At 50.9% G+C, this 20,730-nt stretch overlaps 2 protein-coding genes across 2 annotated transcripts; both read left to right on the top strand.

Moving 5' to 3' along the window:
• Positions 1–405: 405 nt before the first annotated feature.
• On the top strand, positions 406–13,770 carry LOC101277114 (neuronal acetylcholine receptor subunit beta-4). Its single transcript, XM_049706619.1, has 4 exons — positions 406–574; positions 4,887–5,035; positions 12,377–12,421; positions 12,525–13,770. Exons 1-4 carry the CDS (start codon positions 520–522, stop codon positions 12,900–12,902), a joined length of 627 nt encoding a protein of 208 aa, XP_049562576.1. The 5' UTR covers positions 406–519; the 3' UTR covers positions 12,903–13,770.
• CHRNB4 (cholinergic receptor nicotinic beta 4 subunit) lies at positions 13,690–19,033 on the top strand (the record flags this gene model as incomplete). The annotated part of the gene is made up of 2 exons (XM_049705847.1): positions 13,690–14,706; positions 18,109–19,033. Coding segments are annotated over 2 exons (1,158 nt in total), but the record flags the coding sequence as incomplete, so codon positions are not given.
• Between the last annotated feature and the right edge of the window lie 1,697 nt (positions 19,034–20,730).

The following is a 20,730-nucleotide window of genomic DNA, read 5'->3' as shown; positions in this document are numbered from 1 at the left end:
AGACTTGAGATCTTTTTCTGAAAGACCTCCTGAGTCCTGACGGCAGACAAAGCCCAGGGACCTCCCGGCTGGAGTACAACCACTTTCCCCAACAGTAGAGGGATCCCGAGCCAGCGTCTGCCTCAGTCTCCCCAGTTGTACAAAGGGTGCATGCACGGTCCCGCCGACCTCCCTTCAAGGAAAGTTGGAGGCCGGAGTAGGTCGGGAAGTGCAGAGGCCAACCGCTGGGAGACGACCCTAGGCAGTTGGCCGAAAAGAGCCAGTCCCGCCGGGTTGGTGCCGGCCCCGCCCCTGGGGTCTCTTCTGCCCCGCCCCATCCCCTTGTGGGCGTAGCTCACAGCTGCTACCCCCAAGCGGGCTTGGCTGGGCTCTCCCCGGGGTCCTAGTGCCCGCCGTCACCACGACTTCAAACCTCCGAGGCCGTGGGCACCGGCTCTCACTCGCCTGCCCGCGGCCGCCGGTGCCCGGGTGGTCCGACCGCTGAACTCGCCTCGGCTGCCTCTCCAGCCCCCGCCCGTCATGAGAAGCCCGCTCCCCTTGCTCCTTTTCTCCCTGGTTGCCCTTTGTGGGCGAGGTGAGTTCTCTTCGGGGAAGGAGGGAGGGACGCCTGGGTCGGCCAGAGCCCGGCTGGACTGGCCACAGGTGGGAAGGAAGGGAGGGTGTCGAGCACCCGGGGGAGTGGCCCGAGATTGTCCGGGACGAATGGGGGCGTGGGCGGGGCTAAGCCCACTCGCGGCAGCAGGGGCGGGTCAGGATGAGTGGGTCTGCGACGTTTGGGGTGGGGACCGCCTGTCCTCTGCGCGGCCGCCAGGGCCACCCTCCATATGGAGCGCCTTTGGGCTGGGCAGCGGGGCTGAGTGGTACCCGCTTGACAGGCAGCTCTGCTTAATCCCAGCGCTACTGTAGATAGGGAAACTTAGCCTGAGGGTGGGGGGTGGCGCTACCCAACTCGCCAGCCCAAGTGTGTTTGGGGGTGGATCTCCTAGAAAACACACTTTTATGGCACCTCTGCCTCTGGTCACCCACTCCTAGGGGTTGGCCGGCCGGGGCAGCCAGCTTGGCTAAGTGCGGGGCTGGTGAAGTGGAGCCTGCCCCTCAGGAACCTGCAGACACCCAGAAGGGAAATCCAGTCAGCCCTTCCAAGGCAGAGTCCAGATATGGTGAGGATTGTCTGCTCCCGGCCTCAGTCTCCCCACCTGAGTTCCAAGGACTCTTTCAGCTCCTTCCCTCCAGCCCAAGCTTGTCCTCCAAGCCCTAGTCAGCCTAGAGGACCAGGGCTATATCTTCCTTGGACAGAGACACACCACCAGGGGTGTTGGAGGTAAGGGGTAGGGGGACATATGAAGTTCCTATAGGGAAGCGGAGATCTCACCAAAGATGGTGTCTGCACTCCATGTGTGCATCCTGGATCTGTCACCACTTGCTCAGTGACCCTCTCTGGGCCTCAGTTTCCCTATCTGTTCTATGGGGATGATATGCCTTGACTACATACTTAGGGACTCAGATGTGAGTCAGTTGCAGTGTTTCTTAAGTACGGTCCTGGGGCCACCTGCATCAGAAACACCCACTACACATCCCCAGGGCCCCATCCTAGGCTCACAGGATCAGAATCTCCGGAAGTGGAGCCTGGGAATCTGCATTTATACAAGTATCCAGGTGATTCTTGCACATGATTGGAGAAGCCACTGATAATATATTGTGAGCTTTTCGTAACACGTAAAAACCTCAACTTTTTGAAAAGAATCCATAGCTGCCTTTTAATAAATACAAATCTCTTGTTCCCTTCCTCAGTTAAGGACAAACATATGCCACTGAAGATCACGCTGCCTTTCAGATGCCCACTTGCCAAGATTCCACTGACCCTTGACTTTCTGTGGTTTGTATTCCAAACCAATAGGTATTGCCTTTCCATTTTACCCATATAGATTTTTACCATTAGCCCTGCTTTTTCAGACGGTACACACACTCACACGTTTTAGGATTCCAGCCATGGCTTCCTCTCAGGCTGTTCGTTAACCCCTTACTGGTGGGGAGCAGTTTTTCCAGAGAAGGCCAAGGAAGGCAAGGCCCTGGACAGAGGCAGGGCGGGCCCGCTCCTTCTCAGAATCACTGGGTCATGACTGACCCCTAGTGGTGGCCTCTTTGTGTAACTGTGCCGGCCCCAGGGCTGGGAGGTGACCCCCAACTGTGCCCTAGAAGCTTCCACCTCTTCTGGGCCACCCCTGTCATCTGGGGGTGAGAGGCCTGTTCCTTGTCTTTTGAACCCGGCAGGCCTCACAGGCAAAAAGCAGTAGACTGAAAAGCCTAAACAAATATAGTTTGGAAACCCCTCTGCCCCCCATGCATGTATACAAGTACAAACACAGGCACAGGCATGAGTACACACTTGGCTGTGGACACCAACATGGCTTCTGCAGGGACAGGCTCCTTACGGGGAAGTTAGCAAGGGCGCGAAAGAAGACACAGGGGTTAGGGGAGGGCCTCTAACTGGCTCTGCCTCTGACTTGCTGGGACTCCTTGAGTAAGTTCCTCGCCCTCTTTGGTCTCAGTTTCCCCAGATAAGAAATAGAGAGTGGGCTAAATGGCCTAAGGTTTTCGGAACCTCTTTCTCTGGATCCCACAACTGGTCCTCAAGATGGGTGAGGGTCCCTGGGGGCCAGCTGAATGACTGAGAGGCAGGACAGGCCCGAAGGTGAGCAACCAGAGCATCCCAGGTGGGCTTGGAGCAGGAACACAAGCCCCCGCAGCCTGCAGAGCAGCCCATGCCTCTCAGGTACCTAGGTACACCAGCCTCCTGGGGCTGCAGAGACGTGGGATCCAGCCTCCCCCAGCACTGCAGGGCTGGGGACCAGAAGCCTCAGATTCTGACCCGAGCTGTCCCAGACATGCTTGATGGACTTGGGCAAGTCACACCCTGCTGAAATGATGGGTCAACTCAAATATATATAATAAAGAGGGGCTATGGGAGAGACCCAGCTATAACCTGGGGCTACAGACTGGCTTCCAGGGTATTCAAGCAGCTGGCTTCTGGGAGGGGTCCAGGGTATGAGAGGCAGGGCTCAGTATGTAGGCCAAGCATCCACAGGACCCCCTCTGGACAGCCTGGGGCAGGTTGGGGGAGGGACAGTGGGCAGCGGGTGCCCTGGGAGCATCTTACACAGGCACTAAATGCTGCATTTGCTCCAGATAGGCAATGAGTTGGAAAGTGCATGGAGCAGGCAGGGTGGTGGCTGCTCCCCGTGGCCGCGTGTCCAGCCCAGCTCCCACCCAGGAGTCCACCTCAGACTTGCTCTGTCAGGCAGTTCACACTCTGGGCCCTCTGGCCGCATCCGGAGGGTGGGATTTGGTAAAACAGAGTGAACTGGCCCCTCAGCGGAGGATGCAATCCCAGTCCTGGGCCTGGTGAGCCAGCAGACCCAACCCCACCCCCTCAGCCTCCCTTATTCCCTTATCCTTTTCCCATTTCCTTGCCTGCCCCCCGACACTGTTTCCTCTGCACACCTGCATCTCTTCCCCCTGTTCCTGGGGTCTCCTGCTCAGGTGTCCTTGACCTTCCTCTGAGGCTCCCTCTTTCCCAGGCCCCTCCCCAAACTGCCCTTACCTGACGTCACCAGAGTGAACGAGATGGAGTTCCTGAACCTCCCCTTCACTCCCAGACGTGTGAGGGAGATGGGACAAAGACCCAAACGCCACATGGCAAGAGATCTGGGCTGTGAAAAGGGGCAGATCTGGGGCTGTGGGAGCTCAGTGGGGCTCCCGGCCAGGTCAGGCTCCTTGCAGGAGGCTGTGTTTGCTGGCTCGCAGGTATGGTTCTGAGCGCAGACCTCTCCTTTAAGCTCCAGACCAGGAGCCAACTGCCAGCTGGACCCCTCCATTTGGTGTCTCAAGGTACACCCTGAACGCTGTAGGGCCAAGTCTGATCCCAGCAAACTCCCCCTAGCCCAGGCCTTTGCTCTTTCAGTGAAAGCACCACCATCTCCCCAGCTCTGCACACAAACCCACGTTTGAATAATATCTCTCCTCCACTACACAGGAGGTTCCCTGAGGGCAGGAGCCAGGGTTTTTGCTGGCTGTTACCCCCAGCGCATAACACAATGCCTGGCACAAGAAAGACTCTCAGATATTTGACGGCTGGTCGCCGGGGGGCTGTCCTGGCAGAAGAAAGAGTGTGCTTGAAGATTTAGAAGTGAGACAATGAAGGCCACATGGGGAAAGGAAAGCAGTATATATGGCCAAAACATACAGTACCTAGGCATAGAGGTGGAGAGGTAAGAAGAGATCAGGTTGAGGAAGAAATGCTGGTGCCAAGGGGCTTTGGATGCCAAGCCGGAACGTTTGGATTTGAGTTCTACCTACAGCTCTGAGAGGTTACGGGCAGGGATGGGCTCTGGTTCAGTAGCTGTAGCAAGACCACTCTGGCACTGAATGGGACATGATGGCAGGGGCAGAGTGGGGGTGGGGAGACCAGCAAGGAGGCTACTGGAAGAGCCTGGGGCAGGGTGGTGAGCCAGGACCAGGAGGGATGGAAAGGGGAGGACAGACTGAGAGATTTGGAAAGTAGAATAGACAGAACTGGGTGGCCCCTTGGATGAACCAAGGAAAGGGTCAAAATAGATGCCCAGGTTTTGGACTAGATGTCTAGAGTGTGGGGTGCCATTCATTGCTAGACGGAACAGGAGGAGGAAGATGTAGGGCGTGGGAGGAGAGAGCTGAGCTCTGTCTTGGGTAGATTTAATTTGAAGTCTCCAAGGAGAGGCAGGCCTGGCAGCCCCTTAGCTGCTCCAGCTGGCCCCGAGGGCACTTGTGCTCTCTGGCCCTCGCAGCTCTCCCTTTCACTGCCATCAGCTGGATGAGGACCCAGCAGATCTGACTATGTGTTTTCCCAGGGGACTGCCGCGTGGCCAACGCGGAGGAGAAGCTCATGGATGACCTCCTGAACAAAGCCCGCTACAACAACCTGATCCGCCCAGCCACCAGCTCCTCAGAGCTCATCTCCATCCAGCTGCAGCTCTCCCTGGCGCAGCTCATCAGTGTGGTAGGTACAGGAGGCAGTTGTGCCTTCCCCACGGCCGGACACAGTATGCTACATGCTCCCCATATGCATGCTCCCCTCAGAGCTGCTTCCAGGGGCAGGGCTCCAAACCTGTGCCTGGGGATGTGGAAAGGGCCACAGGGAAGATTAACAATGAGCCGTGGTTCCCTCAGGCACCTTCCTCAGCACTCCCTACGAGGCCCCACATCCACACATCAAGACCTGACAACCCTACTTTTGCACTCTGTAATCCATTCTTCACTTCCATACCTGCAGTGACCGCCCTCATTTACCCAGACCCTCAGCTGGCTAGACTGATGCAGCAGCTGCCTCTGGCCCTGTCCCTACACCTGGGCCTCTGGACCCATCGGTTTCTGTACCTAGTTCCTAACTCCCCCCAGTAGGTAGGGGGTATGTGAGGTCATCTGTTGAGCAGACTGGGGGAGATGATAGGGTAGAAGGAGGAGAAGCTTATGGCCATGTTGGAGGCCCACCTTGTCTATGGCAGGCCCATTGGCGGGCTACCCAGTGGACATTCCTGCCTCACAACTTCTTTGTTAATAAAACTATGACTTGATATTGGATACTCACGAACTTCATGGGCCCTTCTCCGGCCTCCTTGCCACGTATGGTTAAGTCGTAGCTAACCATGGTAATTCTATTCCTCCAGCCAATAATCAGCTAAGGCTTAGGCAAGAGCTGTAGCCCTGGCACTGGGATGTAGGGGCTGCCTAAAAGGGCGGGGGATCTCTGGGAAAGTTTTCCTTATACTCAAAAAGGGACCCAAGAAAAGATTTGCCATTTCCTGCCATAGACATTGTCACGTGAAGGTTTTATATTTGGAACTATGGCCTCCATCTTATGATTGTGGGGGAAAAACAAGAGAATCACAGAGTCCTAACATCACTGTCAACAACCTAGAATCCCGACATCATTGAATTACTGCATTAACCAATGCTGAAATGATTGGCCTGCTCTCTTATGTGATATAACAGATGTCCTTATTGTTTTAGCCGCTCGTAGTTGGATGTTTTGTGGAACATCCAGCTATGCTTGAAGCCAAAGCATTTTAACTGGTTCTGGGATATGGATTGGCAGGTGACTCCAAACTGGGAAACTAGAGTGCACAAAGTGGGCAGGATATCCCTAGCAAAGAGAAGAGCACGTGCAAAGGCACAGACGGCATTTCTGGAATGAAAGAATCATGACTTAGAGGCCAAGTCAGGGGTCTCAAAGTTTAGGCAAATTCCTTAATTTATGCATATGGAAAAAGATCAGATGAACAACCTAGGACCTTGTCCAGGAGTTCTGGCGATGCCAGAAGTAGATCCCAAATTGCCTGACTCCCAGCCCTGCACACTGACTGGCCACTCCTTTTCCCAAGACCTTGCCAGCACACTGGAAATCCACCGTGCCTCGCCTCCTGAGCCTTGGGAAGCCAACCAATGCGGCTGAGCCTCCTCTGGTCCGGTGGCTGCCTTCTTATTGCCACCCTCCCTCTCTAGCACACTCAGCCCTCACAAACCCAGCCCCTCCAACCTACAGCCCTCACTGAAAGCTTTGGCCAGATTAATGGCTGGCTTCCTCCCCTGGGAGGAAGCACAGCCCAAGAATGGGGGAGGGGTGAAAAGCCTGTGCTCTCTGTCCCTCTCCCCTCCGAAGGCCAACTGGAAGGAATAAGTGCTTCCAGCCAGGCCACTCCCAGGCTGGTGTCTGAGTGTTATTGTCCAGCCAAAGGCTTTTTGCTTAATGGAGTGAGCCCAGCTGCAGCCTTGCAGCTGCTGCCTTGCAGCTGCTGCCCTGGTGAGGGGGAACAGGAAGGCAGCTCTAGCCACACTTCCAGGCTAAGGCTGCCCCTGCCAGATCTGCTCTGTGGTCCCTGTGCGATAACAGAAGTTACCAGAAGGAGGAGGGCACACAGCCTCCAGCCCCATGCCTATGAGTGTAGCACTGTGAGCTGTCATAATCCTGAAAGCTGTGTACAGAACAAATATGAGGTTTGGGGGGTTATTTTTCCTTTTGTATTTCAGGGTTTGGTTTTCAAGGAGGAAGGGTTATGGGCATAACCAGTTTAAAGATGGAAGTTTCTAGGGAGCAGGCAGGGAGTTTGTGCTGTGTAAGGCCAGCAAGCCTTCAGAAGCAGCTCTTTGGGAAGGCCAGGACTGCCTTTGGGAAGGCAGCTGTGGGGGAGTAACGGGGACTAAGGCACCGGACTAAAGAAGGAGAGAATTTTCTGGGTGGCAGAAATGTTCTATACCTTGAAAGGAGGTGGGTTACCTGAATAATGCATTGTTAAAACTGATCAAACTGTACCCTTAAGATCTATGCATTTCACTGTATGAGAATTGTACCTCAACTTCACTGTATGTAAATTGTACCTCAACTTTAAAAAAATTATTTTTTAAGACAGATGAAGGTTTTCAACTTTCTGTAATGACAGAGTATCTTGTTGCAGATTAACTTTTCCACAAGAACAATTAGAAAAGGGGGACAAAAATGCCTGTCCTACCCCAAATCTGTTTGAAGGTCTTAGAGAGCTTAGCCAGGACTTGAAGGACCAGGATCCAGGAGGTGACCCTGATAGCTTCTGGTGCTTTTCCTGTTGTTTGATGATTGGTAAACAGTATAGAGCCAAGGGGCTAGGGAGCTGAGTACAGAGTGGTGGCTAAGAGGCTGGGAAGCCTAGCTGAATGCTTGGCACTCTTACAGGGCTAGGATGACACAAATTGGAATTGGAGCCCCAGTAAGGAGATGGGGCCTTGGTGAGGACCTTGCAAGGAGCATCGCTAAGAGTCAAAATGAATCAAGAACAGACCAGCCCTCACAAAAACTAAAACCTGCTTTGAACCAGCTCAGTCACAGACTAGATGAAGGTGATCTGTCCTTCCTCTAACTGCCTGCCATAAAGCCAAAGTCAGTCGTCCCTGGAGGCAGATAAAGTCAGATAAAAACTTACTAGGCAGGCAATAAGACAAGACTAAATAAGAAAAAACGAAGAGAGAAAAGAAGAGAAACAGACACACAGATGATTCAAATATTGGCGTCATCAGACGTAGACTTTTAAATAACTGCCGTTAAGATGGTAAAACTTATGTGTATTTTACCACTATTAAAAATAAACAAAATAGGGCTTCCCTGGTGGCGCAGTGGTTGAGAGTCCGCCTGCCGATGCAGGGGACATGGGTTCGTGCGCCGGTCTGGGAAGGTCCGACATGCCACAGAGCAGCTGGGCCCATGAGCCATGGCTGCTGAGCCTGCGCATCCGGAGCCTGTGCTCCGCAACGGGAGAGGCCACAACAGTGAGAGGCCCGCGTACCGCAAATAAATAAATAAACATTCTTAAAATGCGATGCATTAATATGTTCAAGAAACTTATAATGATGGAGAATTTAAAATTTATTAGATGGGTTTAATAGCAGATTGGTCATAGCAGAAGAGAAAGTTAATGAACAGGAAGAGAGGTCAATCGAAAATATCTAGACAAATTATAGAAAAAAGAAAGGAAAATACAGAAAAGAAGATAATATGATACAGGATAAAAATGTCAGGTCTAATGTGTATTTGGAGTTCCAGAAAGAATGGGAATAAAAATAAGAAGCAAAGGTTGAAGTGATACTGACTGAGAATTTTCCAAAACTAACTAAAGACATTAAGCTACACATGCAAGAGGCTCTGTGAACCCTATGAGGGGTAAATACAAAGAAAATCATACCCAGGTACATCATACTCAAACTCCTGACAACCAAAGAAAAAGAAAATCTTAAAAGCAGTCGGGGGAAACAAAAGTCAGAAGCAACAATAAAACTAACAGCTGAAAATGGAAGTGAGAAAATTGAATGACATTTTTTAAGTGCTGCAAGAAAACACTGCAAACCTAGAAATATACCACCAGTAAAAATATAATTAAAAATGAAGGTGAGGGCTTCCCTGGTGGCACAGTGGTTAAGAATCTGCCTACCAATGCAAGGGACATGGGTTCGAGCTCTGGCCTGGGAAGATCCCACATGCCATGGAGCAACTAAGCCTGTGGGCCACAACTACTGAGCCTGAGCTCTAGAGCCCGCAAGCCACAACTACAGAGCCCACATGCCACAACTACTGAAGCCTGTGCACCTAGAGCCTGTGCTCTACAACAAGAGAAGCCACAACAATGAGAAGCCCTCACACCACAACGAAGAGTAGCCCCCACTCACTGCAACTAGAGAAAGCCTGTGCACAGCAACGAAGACCCAACACAGCCATAAATAAATAAATAAATTTATTTATTTAAAAAAAAAAGGAAGGTGAAATAAAGATGTTTTCAGGAGAGAGAGAGAAAGAATTTAATACAAGAAGACCCAATACGGAAAATGATCCCAGATGGAAATATAGAAATGTAGGAAAGAATGAAGCACAACAGAAAGGGTAAATATATGGGTGAATTTGAATTGATATTGACAGTATAAGAAAACAGAAAAAAATATTTTGCAAGGTTTTAATTATATGTAGAATTAGATACATGACAATAACCCAAAAGTAAGGAGGGGGTAGATAAAATTGAAATGTTCTAAAGTTCTTGCCTTGTTCTGGAAGTGATGAAAGAACTAATTTATATTAGATGCTAAAAAGTCAAGTATATGCATATTGCAGACTCCAGAGTAACTACCTAAAGAAGAGTCACATTAATATCGGGAGAAATGGGTAATAAAATCGTTAATCCAAAATAAGGCAAGAAAAGAGAGAAGGGACTAAACAGAAAACAGATGGTAGGTTTAAACCCAAATTTATCAGTAACTACACTGAATGTAAATGGCCTAAATACTCTAATTAAAACAAGACATTTGGGGTTGGGGTGAGACAATTGGCATGCATCCTCTCTTTCCTCTTCCCATCTACCCCTCAACAGTCTGGAATGTGGGTGTAATGACTGGAGCTGCAGCAGTCATTGTGGACCATGCAGATGAGAGCCACACTCTAGGCGTGGTAGAGAAGAAATCTGGAAGGAACCTGGGTCCCTAATTTGTAGAGCAAAGCCACCATATTACAGGTATACCTCAGAGATACTGCAGGTTTGGTTTCAGACCACCGCAACACAGTGAATATCACCATAAAGCAAGTCACATGATTTTTTTTGGTTTCCCAGTGCATATAAAACTTATGTTTACACTATGCTGTAATCTATTCAGTGTGCAATAGCATTATGTCTAAAAAACAATGTACATAACTTAAGTTTAAAATACTTTATTGCTAAAAAATGCTAACCATCATCTGAGCCTTCAGTGAGTTGTAATATTTTGCAGTAGTAACATCAAAGATACTGATCACAGACCACTGTAACAAATACAGTAATAATGAAAAAGTTTAAAATATTGCAAAAATTACCAAAATGTGACACAGAGGCACGAAGTAAGCAAGTGCTGTTGGAAAAATGGTGCCAATAGATGCTCCACACAGAGTTGCCACAAAACTCTGATTTTGAAAAAATGCAGTATCTGTGAAGCACAATAAAACGAGGTATGCCTGTACGTCCAAACTGTTACAAGAGAGAAATAAACTTATTTAAGGCAGTGTTACTCTGGCTCTCTGTGACTGGCAACTGAACCTTTTTCTACTGATATGATTACCTAGTTAAAGGAAGTGATTCCCAAGCTGATATCAAGATGCTGGAAGTTATCTTGGTGAAGAGGAGGCAGGGAAATTGGTACAGACTGAGAGCACAAGACACATTTGGAGAACTAAAGAAGGCCAGGGCGGATGTCAGGGGAAGGGCATAGAATAAAGGTGAAATGAAGCCGGGAAAGTTGGCAAGAACTTGCAGACCCTGTGAAGGAGCTGGATTTTTATTTTATATGTGAAGGAAGCCACAGAATTGACCTAAGTAAAAATAGGATTAAGGGGGAAATGGCAGGAACTTTGGAAGTTTCTTCTGGCTGCAGAGGAAGAATAGATGTGTGTCTGTATGGGGTATGTGTGCAGAGTGGTCATAGACCAGTTGGGAGGGCCTTGCAGTGGTTCAGGTGAGAGATGGATTATGGTGGCCTGGATTATTGTGGTAGGATTCTTATATTCTTCAGAAAATATTTATTTCACATCTGATACATCCCAGATACCCTTCTAGGTGCTGTCTGCCCTCAAGGAACTTAGATGCTAGTAGGAGGTGGCATATAATACACAAATAGAGGTGGCCAGTGGTGATAAGAGCTATAAAGAAAAATTAAGCAGGGGTGACGCAGTGGTTAAGAATCCGCCTGCCAGTGCAGAGGACATGGGTTTGAGCCCTGGTCCGGGAAGATCCCACATGCCGTGGAGCGACTAAGCCCATGTGCCACAACTACTAAGCCTGTGCTCTAGAGCCCGCGAGCCACAACTACTGCAGCCCGCATGCCTAGAGCCTGTGCTCTGCAACAAAGAGAAGCCACCAAAATGAGAATCCCGCACGCTGCAACAAAGAGTAGCCCCTGCTCGCCACAACTAGAGAAAGCCTGTGCACAGCAACGAAGACCCAACGCAGCCAAAAAATTAATTAATTAATTAATTAATTTTTTTAAAAAAAGAAGAAAAATGAAGCAGGGAGAGAGGGGAACGGGGTGCTATTTTATGTAGAAAGGTCAGGGAAGACCTGAAGAAGGTGAGGAAGTCAGCTGTGTGGATTTCCAGGAAGAGAGAATAACATGTGCAAAGGCAGAAGCAAAGAGACACGTATAGCTGAAGTGGGATGAGCAAACAGGAAAGTGTTGAGGTAAGAGTTACTAGAGCTAATAGGGATGGAGGTGGGGGAGGGGGGCAGATCATGGATGTCCTTGTAGGCGCTGGGCAGAACTTTGGCTTTCACTTTAGATGAGATGGGAGGGGAGTGGAGGGTTTCAGCAGAGAGATGTAGTCTGAGGAGCTGAGATTTTAAAAGGATTACCCACATTGCTCTATAGAGAATAGACTAAAGGCAGGCCAAGAAAGAGCAGGAAGGCCAGTTGGGAGGTTACTGCAACAGTCCAGGTAACAGATGATGGTGGCAGAGGAGATGGGGAGAAGCAGACAAATTTGAGACTCATGTAGGCGGTACAACCTACAGGACTTACTGATGGATCAGAGAGCAAGGGATCAGGGCCGACTGCCAGGTTTCTGGCTTGTGGAATTGTGTGGCTGGGGGATGCCATTCACTGAGATGGCAGTGCCAGTGGAGGCCCAGGTCTGGGTGAAGATCATGAGGTTTGTCGCAGGCATGTCGGGTGGGAAATACGTCTGAGCCCTCCGAGGATGTTAAGTTGGTGGTTGGTCACATGGCCCTGGAGCTCGGAGATTTTGCTTGATAAAGTGTGGTCTATCACCTCCTAACAGGTGAACTGATAACCTCATTTCCCTCCCCAGAATGAGCGAGAACAGATCATGACCACCAATGTCTGGCTGAAACAGGTAAGTGCCCTGCAGGGTCCCCAGCCCAAGGAGGCGTTTTCTCCAGGGCTGCCCCTTGGCGGCGAGGGACCTACAAGTGACGGGGCCTTGCCTGTCTGCTCAGGAATGGACAGACTACCGCCTGGCCTGGAACAGCTCCCGCTATGAGGGTGTGAACATCCTGAGGATCCCCGCAAAGCGCGTCTGGCTGCCTGACATCGTGCTTTACAACAAGTTAAGTGGCAGGGCTGGCCAAGGTGGTGAGGGCCAGGCCTCCAGTCCTGTGCTTCACCCAGACTTCCAAGCGGTCAGGCTGCAAGAGGAATTAGAGATGAGCAGAGCCAGCACCCTCAGTTACAGATGGGGAATTGGAGGCCAGAGATGGGGAGGGCCTTGCGACTCACTCAGGCACAGCTGGGACCGGGGCCACCATCCTGACCCCAAGTCCAGTGCTCTTTCTGTCCTCCATACTGTCCTCTTTCTTTCTAAACTTGCTTTTTAATTAATTAATTTATTTATTTATTTTTGGCTCTTCGTTTCTGTGCGAGGGCTTTCTCTAGTTGCAGCGAGCGGGGGCCACTCTCCATCGCGGTACGCAGGCCTCTCACTATCGCAGCCTCTCTTGTTGCGGAGCATAGGCTCCAGACACGCAGGCTCAGTAGTTGTGGCTCACGGGCCTAGTTGCTCCACGGCATGTGGGATCTTCCCAGACCAGGGCTCGAACCCGTGTCCCCTGCATTGGCAGGCGGATTCTCAAACCACTGCACCACCAGGGAAGCCCCATACTGTCCTCTTTCTGACCTTCGGTTGCTTTGTCAGTATTGGGTGTTGGTAGCACTGACTTGATATGCATAAATATCTCAGGTAGGTGGAGAGGGATAAAGAGACTTCCCAGGTCGCAGTTGCACCAGCAGAAGCGAGAAATGATTACGAGTAGGTGATCTAAGGACAGAAAGACCTGACTTCAAATCTTAGCTGTACTGCTTACTAGTTTTCTGACCTTGAAGAGGACAGCTAACTTCTCTGAGCCTTGTTTTTCCCATCTGTAAAATGGGGATGATAATAATATCTACCTCATTGGACTGTTGTGAGGCTTAAATGAGCAAATCTATGTAAAGCCTTCACGCTGTTTCATGGCAGGGCTCTCGCCGCCAGGCAGTTGCCAAGTAAAGCAGGCCTTTCCAGTGAGGGCATGGGGGTTTGGAAGAGTGATTAGTGAGAAATAATCCTGCAGGGCTCTTTGGCGAGTTCTAAGAACAGCCAGGCATCATCTATGGATTTCATGATATTCTCCTCCATGCCCTGTCCCCACCCCCAGTGCCGACGGTACCTACGAGGTGTCTCTCTATACCAATGTGGTGGTCCGCTCCAATGGCAGCATCATGTGGCTGCCCCCTGCCATCTACAAGAGTGCCTGCAAGATCGAGGTGAAGCACTTCCCCTTTGACCAGCAGAACTGCACCCTCAAGTTCCGCTCTTGGACCTATGACCACACAGAGATCGACATGGTCCTCAAGTCACCCACGGCCAGCATGGATGACTTCACCCCCAGTGGCGAATGGGACATAGTTGCCCTCCCTGGGCGAAGGACGGTGAACCCGCAGGACCCCAGCTACGTGGACGTGACTTACGACTTCATCATCAAGCGCAAGCCGCTCTTCTACACCATCAACCTCATCATCCCCTGCGTGCTCATCACCTCCCTGGCCATCCTCGTCTTCTACCTGCCCTCCGACTGCGGCGAGAAGATGACGCTGTGCATCTCCGTGCTGCTGGCGCTCACCGTCTTCCTGCTGCTCATCTCCAAGATCGTGCCGCCCACCTCCCTTGACGTGCCGCTCATCGGCAAATACCTCATGTTCACCATGGTGCTGGTTACCTTCTCCATCGTCACCAGCGTCTGTGTGCTCAACGTGCACCACCGCTCACCCAGCACGCACACCATGGCGCCCTGGGTCAAGCGCTGCTTCCTACACAAGCTGCCCACTTTCCTTTTCATGAAGCGCCCTGACAGCAGCCCCTCCAGGGCCCCCCAGCCCAGCCAGGCTCACCTGACCAAGTCCAAGGCCGCCACCACCGCCTCGGCCATGGGCCCCGCCAGCTCCTCCAACCTCTACGGGAACTCCACGTACTTTGTGAACCCTGCCTCTGCAGCTCCCAAGTCTCCGGCCGGCTCTGACTCAGCGGGTATCCCCAGGGATTTCCGGCTGAGGTCTTCTGGGAGGTTCAAGCAGGATGTGCAGGAGGCTTTAGAGGGTGTCAGCTTCATTGCCCAGCACATGAAGAGTGACGATCAGGACCAGAGTGTAAGTTGCTAGCCCAGCCCCCAACACCCGCCCAATGGAAGAGGCTGGGGTAATATAGTCAGTTTCCCATTTCCTGAAGTTAATTCATGAGACAAGGGTTCTCAAACTCTTTGTTTGAATAAGGGATCCAAGACTGAAATGAGTTTTATTCTAGTTTCGTGCACCGAGGGATAGGAAGGAAGTACAAGTGATGCTTTTTGGTTTGTTGTGGGTTCCCCAAAAGCAGAGCCTGATGTAAGCACCTGGGCAGAGGGAGTTTTTTTGAGAAGTGATCCCCAGGAAGCACAGTGAGGAAGTGGAGAAAGTGAGACAGGGAAAGGCGGAAAACCAATGTCGGTATCAGTGAGCAGGATACTGCCACGGGCTCTGGAGGCTAGTCCAGTCAGAGAGCCTCTGCGGAAGCCGGAAACATGGAAGCAACTCTCAGAATCACCCCCCAGGAGGGAGGAGGGTATTTGCCCATTAGCTCCCATCCCCAAGGCTCTAGTAACCTTGGGGGCATTAACTCCCCTGCACTTCCTGTTTTTGCCTGCTGGTTGTGGAGCAAGCAGTTTTGGTGCTAGAGAAAGCCCTGGGGCAGAGAAGAGAGGAGAAGCAGGCAGAAAGTGGAAGGCTGCTGTGGGCTGGAAAATAATTCTGCAGCCTTTAGGGACGCAGGTGGGCCAGGGCACCAAGGGCATATGCTCCCATCCTTGTCAGGCTTGCCAAGAAGCCATACAAACATTTATAACTCTTAGGAGTATAGAACCATCCATTTAAATATTATTGCTACCAGGATAATAAATTATCAAGTACAATTACAGATTTCTAAAAAGAGGTTAAGTTTACTTCCACAGGACAAAGCCGTGAGCTCTAGAGTTTAGGTGTCTTGACTGACTCCTTTGAAGGTAATGCTTCAAAGGACAATTTTATAACTAAACACAGAACGTGATGGTACGGTTAGAAATTTTCACACACATTTCCAGACTGGGCTGGAGAACAAGTTTCAGACTCTTGGGAATGTTCGCATTCTAACACCTTATCAAATCAGATTCTTTGAACAGGTTTTTATGCCACAACAAGCAGCTGCATGTGAAAAAGAGAGCATCGCCTTGTTCTTACCTTTCTGTGATTCCTTTTCACTAGCCACATTCTCAAGGGAAAGCACGGGGATTCCATTATTTAGTGCCAAGAGAAAAGAGCAGGGTGGAAAAGCTCCAAAATTACACTGTGAAAAAAAGAAAGAATTGCTAACAAGCGGAATATGGGACACAAGTTCTTCTACACCCTTGTCCTCAGAGTGTGGTCCTTGGACCAGCAGCACCGGTCTCACCTGGGAGCTGTTTAGAAATGCTGCATCTCAGGCCCCACCCCAGACCTGCTGGCTCAGCAGCTACATTTTCACCAGATCCCCAGGGGGTTCCTAGGCTCTGTCCAGTTTGAGAAGCACAGCTCTATAGGATTATCAGATTTCACTTTCTAAAAAATTAATTTAGTTATGCTTGCTTTAGTTCAGAACCATTCAGTAGCTCAGTATCACCTAATTCATTGACTCCCAAATATTAATATACTGACTGGGGCCCTCCTGGGTAATTAGGAACCACTTGGGCAACTTTTCAAAATACAGCTTTGGGGCCACCTGTTCTGACTGAGCTGGGATCTCTGTGGGAGGTGGTCCAGCAGCTGCATTTTTCACCAGATCCCCGCTGGTTCCTGTGCATATGCAGGTTGAGAAACTGGTCTCCTGCAGCCCTGGCTGAGCCACCCGCATCCCGAGCTCTCTCTTCTAAAGGTCTCACCACCCCCTAGACACTCACAGGCCTCTGCCTCTTTCTAACTCAATTAATTAAAAGCATTTTGTGGGAAGGAGCCAGGCAGGGCCCACAGTTATTATATTTGCCAGTGTTCATTGAGCTCCAACCACACATCAGGCACTCTACCAGGAAGTGACATACGTTACTGCTAATTCTGCCAGGAACCTGTGAAGTGTCATTTACTTGAATCCCGATTCTACAATAGAAAAAAAATCTAGGCCCAGAGAGGCTCATTAACTTGCCCAAGGTCACACAGCTGGCACAGAGCAGAGCCAAGCTCCATACTCAGATCTTTCTGATGTCATTAACATTCCTTGCCCTTCGCAGTGCCTTGCCCTGAACTGACACACATGGGGGCCTTACTGGTTGATCGACTTTCTCATGTCTAGCTGGAGAGAAGAGGCTTTCTTCCCTTCCAGAGCATGCCCGCCCCTAAGACAGCCTGGGCTGTTTCTCATCTTCAGCACTTTCACCCTCCCTGGTGATTAACTGGTCACTATAGATAGCACAAAAATATAAAAAGAGGGGGAAAGGAGCGTACACACACTCACGCACACACGCGCGTGCACACACACACGGTTGTTTGCAATTAGGGCTGTCATAAAGAAACCCAAGCGTGCCGTGTGGAAAGTGGGCGGTGCCTGCTGCATCTAGGAAACAGACAGCAGCTGTGTTTGGCTGGGGGTGTGTTTGGTGGGGCTGGTTGAGCAGGGATCATCCTGGAGGGGAGATGCACACCACTGACCAGGGCTCTGACAAATTGGGTCACTGACATCGCTTGCCCATTGCTGCCTGAATTTCCAGCTCCAGAGCCCCTGCTGAGTTCTGCTGATGCAGCCATTCTCCACCAGGACAAGTACGCATGCAGAAGGATCCAGACAGGCTGGGGTGTGCAAGAGCGTGAGGGGAAGGGAGACCAGAATGCTGGGTCTCTCTGGGGGCATCTCCCCCAGGCCAAGGAGGCAGGCATGTCTGTGGTGGCGTCTCAGGAGGCTAGCCATGTTTCTGCCAATCCTATACCCCACACCTGGGCCTGAGAAGATGGGGGAAGGAGGTGGAGAGAAACCCAGATGATGTGGAAGGAGGCTGGGTCTTAATTACAGGAACTAGCAGACACTGCCATTAATGGAACTGAGCAAATTAAACAGGATTTCCAGGTGTCCTGCGGGTCCCATTGCCCAACCCCCTCTCAGCTAGGTGCACCTCAAGTCTTCCTTTGGGCAAAGCCAGCTCAGGCAGGGGCTTGGGGTGAAAAGGAGAGCAGGGGCCTTGTGATCCTCAGGTTTCATTCCCCTTATTTATAATCCAGTTTGGTTTCGAATCACATATGTGGCGTTAATAACCCCTTCCATTCCTAACCTTCCCATACAGCCTGGTTCCCAGTGGCTCCCTGATGCCCTGCAGGGTGGGTAGGGGTGGACTGAGGACCCGAGAAGCACCCAGGTACCCAGCTGAAAGACCAGCCTCAGACTCAGAACTTACCACTCCACGTTCTAAGTGGCCTACGGGGTCCCTGGCCAGATAGTGAGGCCCCAGCTTGGGGAAGGAGGGAAAGCAGGGAGGACCTCCGCGCTCGGTGCCTGTAACCGGCCCCTCTGTCTGCCCACAGGTCATTGAGGACTGGAAGTACGTGGCCATGGTGGTGGACCGGCTGTTCCTGTGGGTGTTCGTGGTTGTGTGTGTGCTCGGCACTGTGGGGCTCTTCCTACCTCCCCTCTTCCAGACCCACACACCTTCTGAAGGGCCCTAGGCTGCCCTGCCTGTCTGAGGCCCCCAGGATGTGGGGTGAGATGACGTGAGTGGCCAGACGGACAGTCTGCTGCTTCCTTCTGGGTCACGGCTGATGAGGCCCTAAATAAATGAGTCTGTCAGCCATCAGCCCCATCAAACAGCCATGGTCATGGGAGGGGCAAGGATGGGGGGGCCTGGACCGTCCTCTCTGAAGGCCTTGGAGGAACCCCAGGAAACCCGCTGCAGGAGGGTCCTTGGACACCTTAATTCCGGCTTGGCTTCCTTCCCTGCAGCAGGCACTGGGGATAAAGATGCGTGTAGCAGTGGCACCCACAGTGTGCCAGGCATCTGACCTGCATGCCGGCTTACCTCTCACTCCATCTCCCTGCACTCCTCCTTGTCCACTAGGTTCACTGGCCGCCTTTTAGTCCCTCACATGCTTCAAGATCTTCCCAGCTTAGAGCCTCTGCCTTTGCTGTACATTCTACCCAAACCTTCTTCCCCAGATGTCTCGTAAGCTCTTCCCACGGCTGCATCATTCAGGGCTCTGCTCCGATCCATCATTTGTCCAATGTCACCTACCCCAGGGGCCTTCCCCAGTCACTCATCCCAAAGCATTCTCCCCACAGCCACGTTACCCCGACACCTGCCTCCAGCAGCCCTCGGTACCCGAGACCCTTATCCGCTAGAGTGTGAGCTCTGTGAGAGCAGGGACCTGGCCCTTCGTGTTCGCTGCGGTATCCTCAGGGCCTAGGACAGAGCTCGGCCCATAGTAGGTGCTCAATAAATGTTTGTTGAATGAAGACATGGCTCCTATTCCTCCTTCAATCTCAGATTCCCCCTCCCCTCAGAAGCTTTCCCTTGTTCCCCACCTGAAAGGAATGGCTCTCTCCTCCATGCTCCGCGGCCCTGGTCATGTTCTGCTTTTTATCCTGGCTGGGTCAGGTGTGTCTCCCTCACAGATGCTCTGATTGGTTTCCCCTACATACTGCCTTTTGAACAGTGCCTGGCAAGTCGTAAGCACTCAAAATACTTGTGCGATGGAGGAGGACTTTTCAAAAAATCTATTTTAAAAATTATTATACAATAAAACTGACTTTTTAGGTACTGTTCTATTAATTTTAACATATGTATAGAGTCATGTAATCAGGATGTAGGAGTCACTCATCACCCAAAACAGCTCCCACCTGCTACTCCTTTATGGTCACGTGTCCCTCCACCCCTAACCCCCGGCAACCACTGAGCTTTTCTCCATCACTATAGTTTAGTCTCTTCAAGAATAACCTCTAGGGCTTCCCTGGTGGCGCAGTGGTTGAGAGTCTGCCTGCCGATGCAGGGGACACGGGTTCGTGCCCCGGTCCGGGAAGATCCCACATGCCGCAGAGCAGCTGGGCCCATGAGCCATGGCCGCTGAGCCTGCGCGTCTGGAGCCTGTGCTCCGCAACGGGAGAGGCCACAACAGTGAGAGGCCCGCGTACCGCAAAAAAAAAAAAAAAAAAAGAAGAACCTCTAGGGACTTCCCTGGTGGTGCAGTGGTTAAGAATCTGCCTGCCAATGCAGGGGACACAGGTTCAAGCCCGGTCTGGGAAGATCCCATATGCCGCAGAGCAACTATGTCCGTGATCCACAACTACTGAGCCTGCTTGCCACAATTACTGAAGCCTACCCGCCTAGAGCCCGTGCTCCGCAACAAGAGAAGCCACTGCAACGGGAAGCCTGTGCACCACAATGAAGAGTACACCCCACTCACTGCAACTAGAGAAAGCCTGCGTGCAGCAATGGAGACCCAACACAGCCCAAAATAAATAAATTTATATATAAAAAAAAATAACCTCTAATGGGGACTTCCCTGGTGGTCCAGCTGTTAGGACTCCATGTTCCCAAAGCAGGGGGCCCAGGTTCAATCCCTGGTCAGGGAACTAGATCCCACGGGCCACAATTAAAGATCCTGCACGCACCAACGTTAGTATGGAACCACTGGAGAGTGGCTTCGTTCACTCAGCATAATGCCTTTGAGATTCATCCAAGTTGAAGAGTGTAACAATAGTTTGTTCTTTTGCATCCATCATATGGCTGTTGAAGCACATTTAGGTTGTTACCAGTTTGGGGCAATTATCAATACCGTTACCATAAACATTTCACTTATAGTATTTTGTGTGAACAAAACTTTTCATTTTTCTAGATAAATAGTAATGTGATTGCTGGGTTATATGGGGAGAGTATGTTTATATGAAACTGTCAACCTGTTTTCTGGAGCAGCCAAACTGTTTTGCATTCCCACCAGCAAAGTATGAGAGATGCAGTTGCTCTGTTTCCTCATCTGCACTTGGTATTGACAGTATTTTTTTATTTTAGCCAACCCAGTGGCTGTTAAGTGGTATATCACCCTGGTTTTAATTTGCTTTCCCTAATGGCTAGTGATACCAAAATCTTGGCTCTCTGTGCACCGATGCCAAAAAGAAATATGGAGACAGAGTTTTGGAGAAACGAGAAAAATGGC

The sequence above is a fragment of the Orcinus orca genome, chromosome 2, assembly GCF_937001465.1.
Source record: "Orcinus orca chromosome 2, mOrcOrc1.1, whole genome shotgun sequence".
NCBI classification, from domain to species: Eukaryota; Metazoa; Chordata; class Mammalia; order Artiodactyla; family Delphinidae; genus Orcinus; species Orcinus orca.
This window is presented reverse-complemented; position numbering and strand designations above follow the sequence as displayed.